The sequence below is a fragment of the Orbicella faveolata genome, unplaced genomic scaffold (assembly GCF_042242905.1).
Source record: "Orbicella faveolata isolate gen_17 unplaced genomic scaffold, um_ofav_v1 contig_2, whole genome shotgun sequence".
Lineage (NCBI taxonomy): Eukaryota > Metazoa > Cnidaria > Anthozoa > Scleractinia > Merulinidae > Orbicella > Orbicella faveolata.
Genome location: NW_028301547.1, coordinates 2,471,790 through 2,485,105, shown reverse-complemented (window position 1 = coordinate 2,485,105; position 13,316 = coordinate 2,471,790). Strand labels below are relative to the sequence as shown.

At 42.2% G+C, this 13,316-nt stretch overlaps 2 protein-coding genes across 2 annotated transcripts; both read left to right on the top strand.

The window, feature by feature from the left end:
- Positions 1 to 2: 2 nt before the first annotated feature.
- LOC110058281 (uncharacterized) lies at positions 3 to 4,024 on the top strand. Its single transcript, XM_020764902.2, has 2 exons — positions 3 to 411; positions 1,236 to 4,024. The coding sequence occupies exons 1-2, from the start codon at positions 209 to 211 to the stop codon at positions 2,122 to 2,124; spliced, it is 1,092 nt and encodes a 363-aa protein (XP_020620561.2). The 5' UTR covers positions 3 to 208; the 3' UTR covers positions 2,125 to 4,024.
- Positions 4,025 to 5,176: 1,152 nt separating this feature from the next.
- On the top strand, positions 5,177 to 12,774 carry LOC110058282 (uncharacterized). Its single transcript, XM_020764903.2, has 2 exons — positions 5,177 to 5,673; positions 11,812 to 12,774. The coding sequence occupies exons 1-2, from the start codon at positions 5,471 to 5,473 to the stop codon at positions 12,629 to 12,631; spliced, it is 1,023 nt and encodes a 340-aa protein (XP_020620562.2). The 5' UTR covers positions 5,177 to 5,470; the 3' UTR covers positions 12,632 to 12,774.
- The last annotated feature ends 542 nt before the right edge of the window (positions 12,775 to 13,316 follow it).

Sequence of the window (13,316 nt, the reverse complement as noted above, 5' to 3'; positions counted from 1 at the left end):
CGTCGCCCGGTCCTGATTTCATCATTGCGTTCCATATTTTCATCGTCTTCTAATTCTAGCAAACTGAAAAGGATTCGAGGTTTACGAAATAATTCTTACGAACAGTTGACTGTGTCATGGAAGGATTGTGCTACTGTCACGCGCTGTGAACTCGTGCCCGTGCCTTACCCAAAGGAGTGCGTGACCGAACACGATTTCTCAATCCAAAATGGCGGGTGTCTGGTTGGTTTGGCTGGCTCTCGTTGTAGTTCAGCTGGGATTTGGGGCTTATGGAGTCATTGTTTCCAAATTCGCTAAAGAAAGCAAAGCAGATCCCCTAATCTTCAGCTTGATTCGGGATGCGGGCTGTTTTCCCGTTCTTCTGATGGCAGCTTTTGTCTCTGAGAAGAAAATTCAAATTCCGTCACTGAGGTAAGAGTTCATACGTCTTGTGAAATGAATATGTAATACTTACTTTTAATCAGTAATTTAAGAAATCTGGACGCTTCCATTAGGTTAGTAAAATTCAATGACCTTTATAATCGTTTTGGGTCGAAATTTTATAGCTAATAAAGCGAAATGCCGCCTGCTATTTCAATTTCAATCACGACATTTACACTTTACTGAACAAATATTCACGTGACTTTAATTTTCCGGATGAAGTTGTCAGAGTTTTATTAAACTTGGAGCGAAATATTTCTATCATCTATTTATTGTTTCCCTGATGTTGATGTTAGGTTAACCATGAGTGTACAGTCGTTTATTATTACCGAATGATAAAGATGTATTAAAATAAATTACTGGTACCTGTAGAACAGTGACCCCTCGACAGTTGTTTTAAATAGTTTTCCTGTTTTCAACACGCATGAATTGGCAGGTTATCAGACCTTAAGACAAAATTTATACAGACCTATCGGGCCGGCCAAAATTATTGCGGCAATATCACTAACATTCCGCAATAAATTGTCCACGCTCGCTCCATGAGAGACATCGGTCGAGAACAAATTACCAGCTTTTGTCTTGTCACGCAATCTGTCCTCCGTGACGGATACTTGCTTTATAATAGGGAACAGCTGTAAATGCCGGTTATGATAAACCCCTAATCCCCCGCAACTCTCCCCTCCCGCCCCCTACATGCACACACACCTTTAGCTACTTCCTGACACTTATGTACTATTTCTCAAATAAAACAAACCAAGTATCTAATCTGGTTAGTATTGGGTCCGTGACGATCTAACATTATGTTTCTTTCCCAGGGAACTTCCTCTATTCATCATTCTGGGCTTAACAGGAATGTTTGGAAATCAATTACTGTACCTTCTTGGCATCTACTACACCAACGCTAACATAGCCTCCATTTTTCAACCTGCGATCCCAGTGTGGACAGCTTTACTCGCTATCATAGTGCGCATAGAGCCGTATCCAGACTTCCGTACCTTGCGCGGCTGGGGAAAGTGCTTTGGCATTCTCTTAGCTGCGGCTGGAGCTATAGTTATGACTATAGAAAAGAAATCTGATCAAGCTGCAGACCATGGGGGGTCCAGCTCCTCTGGTAACATCCAGTTTGTGGGGTACATATTTCTTCTCGGAAACACACTCTCCATGTCGGTGTACATCCTCCTTCAGAAAAAATTCATCTTCGACAAAGAGGATTCGTGTTGGAAAACAAAACCCGTGAATGTTACAGCGTGGAGTTATCTATTTGGCGCCATGTTTATGGCCTTGGCTTCTCTTTATTACGTCAATAAGCCAGAAAAATTCACGTACTTTCCTAAGGAAGAAATCTACCCCATTCTCTACGCCATATTCATCGCCTCTGGGTTATGCTACTTGTTAATTTCGTGGTGTAACATGCAGATATCTGCGTCACTTGTCACAGCGACCTGGCCTCTTCAGGTCTTGTTCTGCGCCATCTTGTCGTATTTCGTTTTAGGGGAGGTCCTGAAGACGTTGGAATATTTGGGGGGTGTGCTCATCGTCGTGGGCCTAATGGCGGTGGTGTGGTCAAAGTATGCGGAAGAAAAACGAAGGAAAGAAGAGGAAGAAGAGGACTCGATGAATAACTCTTACGGCTATGTTAAAGTTTCGCAGTATGACGACTTTGTTCCAGAAGGTCGGGCTGGAGAAAAAGGCGGAGTGAACTAGAGATTTGATTAGTGCAGCTAAACTACACCATAATCCCTTTAATTCCAAAGTAAGTTATGAGTCACAGGATAGTAAGATAAAAATCAATACATTCGCTGGTAAACAACGTATTGATATATGTACATCATGTAAGATAAAGGAAAAATACCGAGACATTTTCCGGCGCCAATTTAAGGACGGTGCCTACTTTTGCTAGTGCGCACACGTTCTGCGCATCACGCAAACCATGGTGGGTTGACGTTGACGCAATCAACTATGTTACCAAGTACACGACTAAAAAGCAAAATTTTCCAACTGTGGCCAAATCAAGTTTAATGAACCTGTACTTAAACCAGGAACACCAGAATAGCAGCATATTGCTAACCACTAACTGTTAACGTCTTCCAGCTGAAAACCTATCTGTTATCTGCCCAAACTTATACTGAAATACAACTGTAAATATGTAACTGCAGATGGCGTAGTGCGCGCGCGAAAAAAGTACGAGATACGCAAATGTCTTACTTACTGGGGAGGTGACAGGAAAAAATGTAATGGGCACCGTAAAAGTTTTCAAAAAAGATCAATAACTTTAAAAAAACGCGTGGTTACCCCTACATTTTATGTTACGAAATGGAAGTGGCAAGCCTATTCAACACGTGATTAGTTTCTGGTTGTGAGCAAAAGGTATTTAGACTATATTTTAGCTGAACCAGAGTAAGGCTGTTAGAGACGCTAAAAGCGCTGTTGCAACGATTTTGTCATTAAAAACATACCAAAAATGGTCTTCATGTTACCAATTGCCATGTAGTTTAAAGATCTTTTCAAATGTGTTTGCTTTTCTGTTTGTAAAGGCGAATTCTAAGGAAATCTGTAAAGAAATATCCTTTCCTTCTTTTTTCAGAAAAATGCTGATGTCGGCATTTTTGTTGAGATTCAAGGCTAATTATCTCGAAAAAATGCATGGCTACCCCCTTTTTTCTTTGTGGATTCCAATAGCCCTTGCAAAGATCTACTTTTTCCGCGTGGTCCTAATCTGGCGCAAAAACCTTTGTATTTAGTAGGCACCGTCCTTAAGTATAAGATAGTCCTGGGTTAGTTACACGGCAGTTTGATATTCAGTTAAGTGCGCCGGCTTTCGATAACAAGCTAAATTAGTTTTGAGCATTTGAAGCGAGACTTGTTTTAGCCTTAAGACGTCGAATGGTGTTTAGGAGAGAAAAGAATCTCACATGTGCAGTGGTCAACTCTCAAAGTTATTTCGACCCTCTCAGGGATGGTGCTTCGTTCTGTTAGTGCGCGCACACACGTTCCACTGAAAGGAATCACCGCGTATTTTCTGTAATTTCATTAAAATGAATGTAGCATTATGCTTTCTCTGTCTCACGGTCTCTTACCGTATACGCAGACTTTAAGCAATAGATGATAAAGGGTAAGCGAGAGTGTAATCCTCCATTTAAGCTTTAGTCTCATGGTTAAAAGCTAATGTGCGGATTTCGCTGACTTGGACATCCGCATCGCGCTTTGTAATATTATCCTTGGAGGAACTGGGTACCATGTGTAATAAATTGAGAGGGATTACCTTGGTAATAAAGCCTATATGTATACATAAACAATAGCCTCCACTTGGCGCGAAAATACGCTTGGATATTTTTCCGCGGACAATATCTGTTCCGAGAAGCGAGCAGTTTTCCGAGAGCAAAGCTTTAATGTTCAAGGACAACTATCCGATCGGCATCTTATTTAAGCTAATGTGTCGATTATCATTCAAATATTTTTCGCAACACGGGATCATAGGTTAGATTAGATTGATTATGAGGAGGATTAACTCTCTTAGCTTACCCCAGCTTCACCTTCTCTTTCTTTTAGCAACCATAATGACAATAATAAAAAACGAATATAGTAAAATCATCTGCAGCAGTAATTTAACCTGTCTAGATGTCATTTATAAATTCAGTAAGGATATCGGAAGGTATAGAAAACATGATCCTCCCGCGGGACTATCCCGTAATACCGTGGCAGAACGTGTGCACTCCAACTAAAGGAGGCACCGTAGGAAAGATTAGGTACAAAAAGCACCAAGGAATATAACGCACGTAAAGAAATCCTCGCGAAGGCACTCTTAGAAAAATAGGGTGGGGTTGTGCGGCCCCCTTCCCAAAACCCTTACCTAAAGCTAAAGCAGCGTCTTCTAGAAAACATATCCAATTCAAAACTAGAGTGCAAAAACCATACCCTATTTATAACCAAAACGGCTAAAAAACCATACCGTTTGGGGACGCACATACCTATATAGCCCATCAAGAGAAAATGAGGGTCATTTTCTCCTGAGCCCATATAAGGGAGTACCCCCCCCCCCCCCAGGGAAGAAATCTCTCTCTTCACCTCTCGCCACGCATCCCCGTGCGTGTTCATCATTTAGAACTTTCTTTGGTTGAGCAAACTGAACAGATTTATTCAAAATATAATTAATTACGTTGAAACCGTTTTTCGATCTCGCAAAACGGAAATAATTCAAGTTGTGTCACAACTAACCATGTTTTGAAAACCACCTCGTCTTGTGTGTCAAGCCTCGCACAAATTAGTCGGGTTACACGTGTTCTTGATCGTAAACAATTAATTGGTGACAGTAATAAACGCCTCAGTCATCAGTAAATTACTCTACCGTTTCACAGTGTGGTCAAACACCTTGAACAAAAATATCTGTAGACTACAGTCCGTGCAGAACTTTGCCGCGCGTATTATTACAGTAACCAGGAAGTTTGATCATATAACCCCCGCATTAAGAGATCTACGTTGGCTTCCAATTAAACAAAATCTGTTCTTCCGTGACGCTGTCATAGCATTTAAATGTATGTCTGGTCAAGCGCCCCGTTACTTCAGTGATCAGTTAGCGTATGACCCGAAGTTGTCAACCATTAAACATCCCTTTGTATAAGTCTAATGCCGGACAGAGCTAGAACATTTTACTACCGCATGGCGCACATCTGAAACAATCTAGACAATACTCTTATAACCGCAAAATCGATTTCTACTTTTAAACTTTACCTGAAAAACAAATTGATTACTGACTTTTTAAATAGCACGTCATGATGGTATGTCACGACATTTTAGTATTTGTTGTATGATGAATTGTATGTTGTATGATTATTGTTTAATGTTCATCGCATTCGTTCCCTTTTAATTGAATTGTAAACCCCTTCTTTTAACTTAATTAGTTTAGTTCTCTTGTATTGTCACTGAAAAGCCTCAAGGGGAGGGGAGTAGGAGAGTGTCAATAGGGGACTGTCAATAAATTATTGTTGTTGTCGTCACGCTGACTTCATACGACCAGCATGTGCACAAGGGTGACACGATAAATCAATCCAAGATGGCGGTTGTCTGGTTGGTTTGGTTGGCTCTCGTTGTAGTCCAGCTGGGATTTGGGGCTTTTGGAGTCGTAATTTCCAAATTTGCTAAAGAGAACCAAGCAGATCCTTTAATCTTTTGCTTGATTCGGGATGCGGGCAGTTTCCCGGTGCTAGTGTTGGTGGCTTTGGTCTCTGAGAAGAAATTTCAAATTCCTTCACTGAGGTAAGCGTTTACTGTCTTTACTGTACACGTCCTAGACGTCAAATGCAATATTTATCCAATACAGTAAATTGATAGTCGGACCTCGTTTAAGAAGTTTGGTAAAATTTAAACATCTATTTTAATTTAGAAATGAAAATGGTTTAGAATCTTTTCTCTTTCTACTGAGAAAGCCATATTTCAGACATAACTATTCAGTAGCATCAATGATTAATCAATGGGTAATCAATGAGTAATCCATGCCGCCACAGGTAGCCCAAGCTCGATATATGAGAAGCTCAATTTTTTGTTGACCTCTGTACTGTCACGTAATTTGCGTGATTTGCATATTTACAAGGGTTTGCATGCGGAGAGAAATAGAGCCGAAAATTGCGAAAAATTACTGTTGAATTTTTGATAAAAATTGCTTACCTGAACTCCAGTGGTGGTTCTTTCGCGTTCTGTGTGGTTTTCTAGCGGATTTGTTGCGTTGCCATCGAGTTATAGTTTAACCATTTGCTCTCTCTTTCGAGCTAAATGGATAGTAGAACTGTCGTTCGTGTTCTACGTGAAATTTGGAGGGGATCAGAATCCTTGAGGGGATTTTAGGGCCGCTTTCCGTCAGGCGGTCCGCTCGGCTTTCGGCTCGAGTACCCAACCTTAGTAAAATTTTAAAAGAGAGACCAAATCACGCAAATTACGTGATAGTAACGCGGTCAAAACAAAATTGAGCTTCCCATCTATCAAGCTTGGGCTACCTGTGATGCCCCACAAAAGTTTTAATCATTGCTTAGTCCGCATTTAAAATTAGTCATCGGGAGTTTTGAATGGCATAAAATACATAAAATCCACAAAAAAATGCATACCGTAAATCCTCGAAAAATGAAAGGAAAAGGAAAAAGAAAAAACAGGCGGGTAGAGATAGCCTAGAGTGGTCTGGAGAGGGAAAAATTCCAACTCAGGGCAAGGGTTGAAAAGAAAAATTCTTACCCGGGACCGCCAGGCTCGCTTCGGTCGCCCTATTTTTTTTTTTTTTTTTTTGCGCTCGTCAGAAGCCTGTTCACTTACAGACGGTGAAAACTCTCCCAGATTATCCAGGTGCCTCATTGATACAGACCGAATCTCCCGGTCTCCCGTACGGGTCACCACTTTTTGTTTTCGGGGGAAAATTATTGGAATAATTAATATTATGATCACGGTGTCAAAAGCTTTACCTAAGCCGAGAAAAACAACGGATGTGACAAGGCCATTATCGATGTTGATGTACCATTGATTGGTAGCGTCAAGCAAAGCTGTGGTGGTTAAATGTAACTATCGAAAGCCTGATTGACATTTGTTTAGCAATTTGTTATCCGAAAGGTATAACCAGAACAAGCCTTGCCATAATCCTCCGTAGGAAAAAAGATGGCGACTGGTACATTTACCCATAGTTCTTAGTGCACGAAAAACATACAGAAACGTTATAAAATCTTCAAACCTAGGCTACTTAATATCCTTTGTACAGGGACAAATAACGTAAAAATTTGGCTTTCTTTGTGCCTTTTAGGCTGTGTTAGGTTCGCGAGGCATTGTGGTAAAATGTACAGACGCCATCTTTTTTCGTACGGTGGATTGCCTTCGACAGAACGCATTTCTAATCGCGTAATGCATTAAAATTCGAGACCTGTGAACCTATCTATCTATCTATCTACGAGTTTGAATTACCCTTTCGCTGCAACGTGTCATATTAAATGGCAGAGAAAACATTAAACGAACGTCTTTAATAAAGGCTTAATCCGGCATACACATAAATGTGAGGGATTCATGGGATGTGGGCTGTGTAGGTATATGTGTAGACTACGAGTAGTCCCTCTTTCGCTTAGTCCGTCGTGCGTGACGCGAAAGAAAACCGCGAGAAAAAAATGGCCGCGCGAAATCCTGGGGGCTAGGAGCGCGCGAAAGGAGGGGCTACCGCCTAAGCCCAAGAGTTTGCCCTTTCACGGCCGAATGATTTTTCGGTGTAGGATTTCTCATCTTGACGTCCTCTTATTATCGCCTGTTATCAATAGCCCCGGGAGATCTGAATAAAATTGTTCTACTCTACTCTTCAAGTAGCCAGGCAAAAACATATGCCGTGAGAAGTATATCTTCGTTCAGTGTTCGTTCAGCGAAACTGTCAAAGAAGTTTTAAAAAGAAGACGGCGAATGAGGCCTCTTGTAACGATTTTCGCTGCGTCTAAAAGTTATTGCGAAAATTTCAACAGAGTTTCAACCGAGAATTTACATTATACATTATACATTATACATTATACATTATACATTATACATAGGAGATCATCCAACTGCGGTGAAATGTTTGCCGATAGCAGCGGAAAATTCCAGGTGAATGTCCGGTGTCAAGTGAGAGTCCGGTTCAATCTTTCAAATGGACGGCAGAAAGGCCAAGCTCAGTGAATTTATATTCGCTGACTTAGACGATGCTGTTGAGCGACGAAATCACTAACACGCTCGCAGTCGGGGTGGAGGCAGAAAGCTTTGCCAAACAAAACACTGGATAAATTTAAATCTTTCCAAAGCGCCTGTTGGCAGATTCGCAAGAACATCACGGCTTGCGAAGCGCGATTCCAACGCTTCGATTTGCTCCGGTTCCAAAACATTCCTGCAAGACGTCACAGGTATCTCGAATGTTGAAAACACGTTGTCAACGCTCCTAACATAAGCCAATCATATTTTTGCGTTGTGAGAGCAACGCATAATTCAAACTCTTGGGCTTAGGCGGTGTCACAGTGATATGTGTATCCCCGTGATATGTGTATCCCCGCACACATATCACTAGTGATATGTGTATCCCCCGTGGGGATACACAAAACACTGATACGCGCCTGGGCATTCAACGAACAAAATGGCGACTCGGTTGCGAGGTTCCAACGAGCGCTGTAAAGAGTAGGAGAAACCAGAAATGAATTCGCGCCCAACGGAGCAGATTAGGATTTCTTGAGTTTGGTTGAGTTGCAACCGACTCGATTGTATATCTGACTAAAACTTCGAACAGCGGATACACATATCACTAATTATTTCATGGCGCAGTGATCTCAGTGTGTATCCCCTAAACACAGCCTTTAGATTAGCTATCTTAATCTACCTGATCGAAGAAAATGGCCAATTATTGCCGAAACGTGCTGGCTGCTTACCCGCGACGACGTTTATACCAAGGTTGAGGTTTGCGGCGTTTGCAATTCGAATGTCTAAATATCTAAACTGAAATCGCGTGCAGGGGATACACATATCACTAATTATTTCATGGCGCAGTGATATGTGTATCCCCATAAACACAACTGTTATAATATAGCGCATCAACGTTGTCAATACTGCAGGCAATATTAGCACCCGACGTTTTTACACGGCTTGGGTTTACTAGAGTTTGAAACTCGACAATTCAACTAAAAACGCTGCACGCGTGCACGGGATGAAAGGGATACACATATCACTGATTATTTCATGAACTAGTGATATGTGTATCCCCATGGACACAGCTGTTATGCTGGCTTTCTACCCAAGAAGAAAAATGTCCATTACATTTGCATTGTCAAAACTGGCTTGCTAGAAATATTCACACTCGGCATTTATTCATAGCTTGGGATTTCTGGAGTTTCACTGACCTCGGTTGTACACGACCGCATGCAGGGGATACACATATCACTAATTATTACATGGCGCAGTGATATGTGTATCCCCTGAAGACAGCCGTTATCTAGGCTAACTGCCGAAGAATAAACGTCGATTGTTATGAAACTTGTTAGCAATGTTCGCAGTATAGCAATGTATACAGCTTGAGACTTACCATATCTTACAAAAAGTCGAACTGAAAAGCGGGTGCAAGGGATACACGAGTGCCAATAATCATTTTATGGCGAGCGGGTCGAAGCAGTGATATGTGTTTCACTCCACGAATAATTCAGATGCAAACAAGGCGATGAACAGTGGAGAATATGCGTTACTCGATGGGTGAGAATGCACCGCGCAATTAATATCGTCCTAGAAATCCCGTGCCGTGAAACTCAAATTGAAATATACCTAGATCCATTTGGTGTTCAACTTTAAATTCATTATATCCTGCTTGCAGAAAACCAGTTAGGATCAAGAACACAATTCCAGCAGCAGATACGTATGCTTTTTCAACTACAAAAATTGAGATTTGTGTTTTAAGTCTGTTTGGGTTAGTAGTTCGTCCAGTAAGCGACCGGACGACGAGAGCGCTTTCAAGAAGGATATTGCTATTTCAAGTAGAGGGGAGGGGGGTGGGGGATACACATATCACTGGTCGCCATCTTGGAGGGGATACACATATCACTAGTGATATGTGTGCGGGGATACACATATCACGGGGATACACATATCACTGTGACAGCGGTAGTCCCTCCTTTCGCGTGCTCCTCGCCTCCAGGATTTCGCGCGGCCATTTTTCTCTCGCGGTTTTCTTTCGCGTCACGCACGACGGACTAAGCGAAAGAGGGACTACTCGTAGTCTACACATATACCTACACAGCCCACATCCCATGAATCCCTCACATTTATCTTTACAGTTTGCATTTCATTAAAACGTTTCCAGAGTCAATACTCGTTATATTCAGTGGTTATCAACTCATGTAGAACCAAGTGGTCTTAAGATATCTTGGAACAAGTAAATTGACTATCACTATTCAAATTATTCGTTGACTTGTAGCTTGCGAACAGGCTCCCAGTTGGGTTAATGGGTTTAGTGCGAGCTAGCCAAGGGTGGTCTAGGGCGAGCGGGGAGAGCCGAGAGCAGAATGGTGACGAGGGGGAGGGCAATTCGCGAAATTCCTTTTTTCGCGCTTAATGGCTCGCGTCGCTCGCCGGATTATTTTTTCCGCCCCCGCCGGGTTTTTTCCCGCCCCCGCTGGGAGCCTGTTCGCAGGCTAGTTCACTTGCCGTACGTTCAGCCGTTCCAGCGGATACTGCATGGAACGTTTTCGCGTGAGAGGTCACATATTTATTTGCCGATGCATTTTTGTGGTTGAATCAGCAAAGTTCCTCTTTTAACGACGCTTTTAGGATCGAGAAAGCAAAATTGGTTGTGTACTTACTTCTCTTTACGTGACGCGTGATTGGTGAAAAAATTTCTCCGTGATGCGTGATTTAATAGAAAAATTCACCCCACCTTTGCTGTTTTCTGTTGTTAAACCTAACTTTTACTATTCTTGAATCAAGTGTTTTTCCTTGTAGCAAATTCTTCTGTTACACCTGGTGAAGGGTTTCTTGATTCCTTGAACAACGCTTCAAGCGCCAATCTCTGCAGATCGGAATATTAGTCCGGGTTGTAATTACAGAGGCAGCAAATGACTTATCAAGGATAATCCCCGGGGGGGAGGGGAGTCCCATATGGAATGGACGGGGATGCTCGTCGTCTCGCTTAGGGGTGTAAATTTCGGATTTTGGTCTCGCTTAGGGTGTTCTGGGCAAAATGTCATTATTTTTAGCCGTCAAGGTCTCGTTAAGGGTTACACGCGAAAAAATAACAAAACAGAAAGAATTTTGATTCTTTATATTTACTCAATTCATATAAACAAATTCGCCATCATTAGAAGTCACTGTATTTTTTATTTGTCTGTTTTATAAACTGGTTTCTTTTAGGGGTCTGCATAAGCTTCGGCCACGCCCAGATTGGTCTCTTTTAGGGGTTAAATTCAAAATTTCCGACGAGCATCCTCGTCCACTCCATATGGGAGTCCCCCCCCGTTCGGGGGATGATCAATGGTATGAATGAGAAATCACTGGATCAATGAGCAGTAATCGATGCTCCACAAAATGTTTGGTGTTCGATTTAATAATAGTCCGCATTGATTACTCATCGAGTATTGGCAATATTCCATGAGAAATTAATTACTCATTGATTACTCACCTCGAATGTTATTTATCATTGATCAGTTATACCTGACATATTCCATGAAAACAGGGTTTAGTTGTCAAACAAAACCTGTTACCAAGGGCTTCTTTGATAAGCCTGCGAAGTCTCCTTTTTGCACCGTCGAACCCTGTTAGCTCCATCACGAAACAATTCTCTTCGTACCCTCGAGAACCAGTTCCGACGATTATTTCACAGCTATAACGGACATGAAAAAGTTGACGGCACGAATGACGTTTTCAATGTTTCCTCCCCAGGGAGCTCCCTCTATTCACAATTCTTGGCTTAACTGGAATATTTGGGAGTCAGCTTCTTTACCTCCTTGGACTTTATTACACCAACGCTAACATAGCCTCCATTTTTCAACCTGCGATCCCAGTGTGGACAGCTTTAATCGCCATTATAGTGCGCATGGAGCCGTATCCAGACTTCAGTACTTTGCGAGGCTGGGGAAAGTGTTTGGGCATTCTCTTAGCTGTGGCTGGAGCTATAGTCATGACCATAGAGAAGAAATCTGGTCAAGTCGCAGACCATGAGGGGTCCAGCTCCTCTATTAACATCCAGTTTGTGGGGTACATATTTCTCCTGGGAAACACACTCTCCATGTCGGTGTACATCCTCTTTCAGAAAAAACTCATCTTCGACAAAGAGGATTCGTGTTGGAAAACAAAACCCGTGAATGTTACGGCATGGAGTTATCTATTTGGCGCCATGTTTATGGCCTTGGCTTCTCTTTATTACGTCAATAAGCCAGAAAAATTCACGTACTTTCCTAAGGAAGAAATCTACCCTGTTCTTTACGCCATATTTATCACCTCCGTGTTATGCTACTTGTTAATTTCGTGGTGTAACATGCATTTATCTGCGTCACTTGTCACAGCGACCTGGCCTCTTCAGGTCTTGTCCTGCGCCATCTTGTCATATTTCGTTTTAGGGGAGGTCCTGAAGACATTGGAATGTTTGGGGGGTGTGCTAATCGCCGTGGGCCTAATGGCAGTGGTGTGGTCAAATTACGTGGAGGAAAAACGAAAACTGAATGAAGAAGGAATAAGAGGAAGAATAGAACTCGATGAATAACTCTTATGGCTATGTACTCTATGTTAAAGTTTCAAAGTAACATATCGAGAAGGTCGTGATGAGGGAAATAAGTGAACTAGAAATAGGTAAATCAGAACGGCTTACTGGATATTAATATTAGAATAGAAAACTTGGTTCAAGTAGATTGTCTTATCTCTTTCTGTAGCTATAATTGGTTGGCGGAGGGAGAACAGAGGGTGTGAATCGGGAACTAGCTTATTTGAGAAATGAACTCCCCGGGTAGTGCAGAAAAAGAATGCGGAAAATTGCTCACAAATCTCGTAATTGCACTGCCTAGTTCATAGGCCAAGATATTATTTCCTTGGTCAATCCGTTTCGAGTCACGTAATCCTAGCAAAAAGCAAGGCCTTTACATTAATGAAATTTGAGGTGCAGCGGCCTCATGGTTAGTGTGCCCGCCTCCGGATCGAGCGGTCCGGGTTCGAGCCCTGGCCGGAGACATTTTGTTGTGTTCTTGGGCAAGGCACTTTACTCTCACCGTGTCTCTTTCCACCCAGGTGTGTAAATCGGTACTTGCGAACTTAATGCTGGGGGTTACCTGCGATGGTCTAGCATCCCATCCAAGGGGAGTAGAAATACTCCCAGTCGCTTCAGGCTACAGAAACCGGAGATAAGCGCCGTCCTGATGGGCCGCCGGCCGTTGGCCCATATGCAGATTTTACTT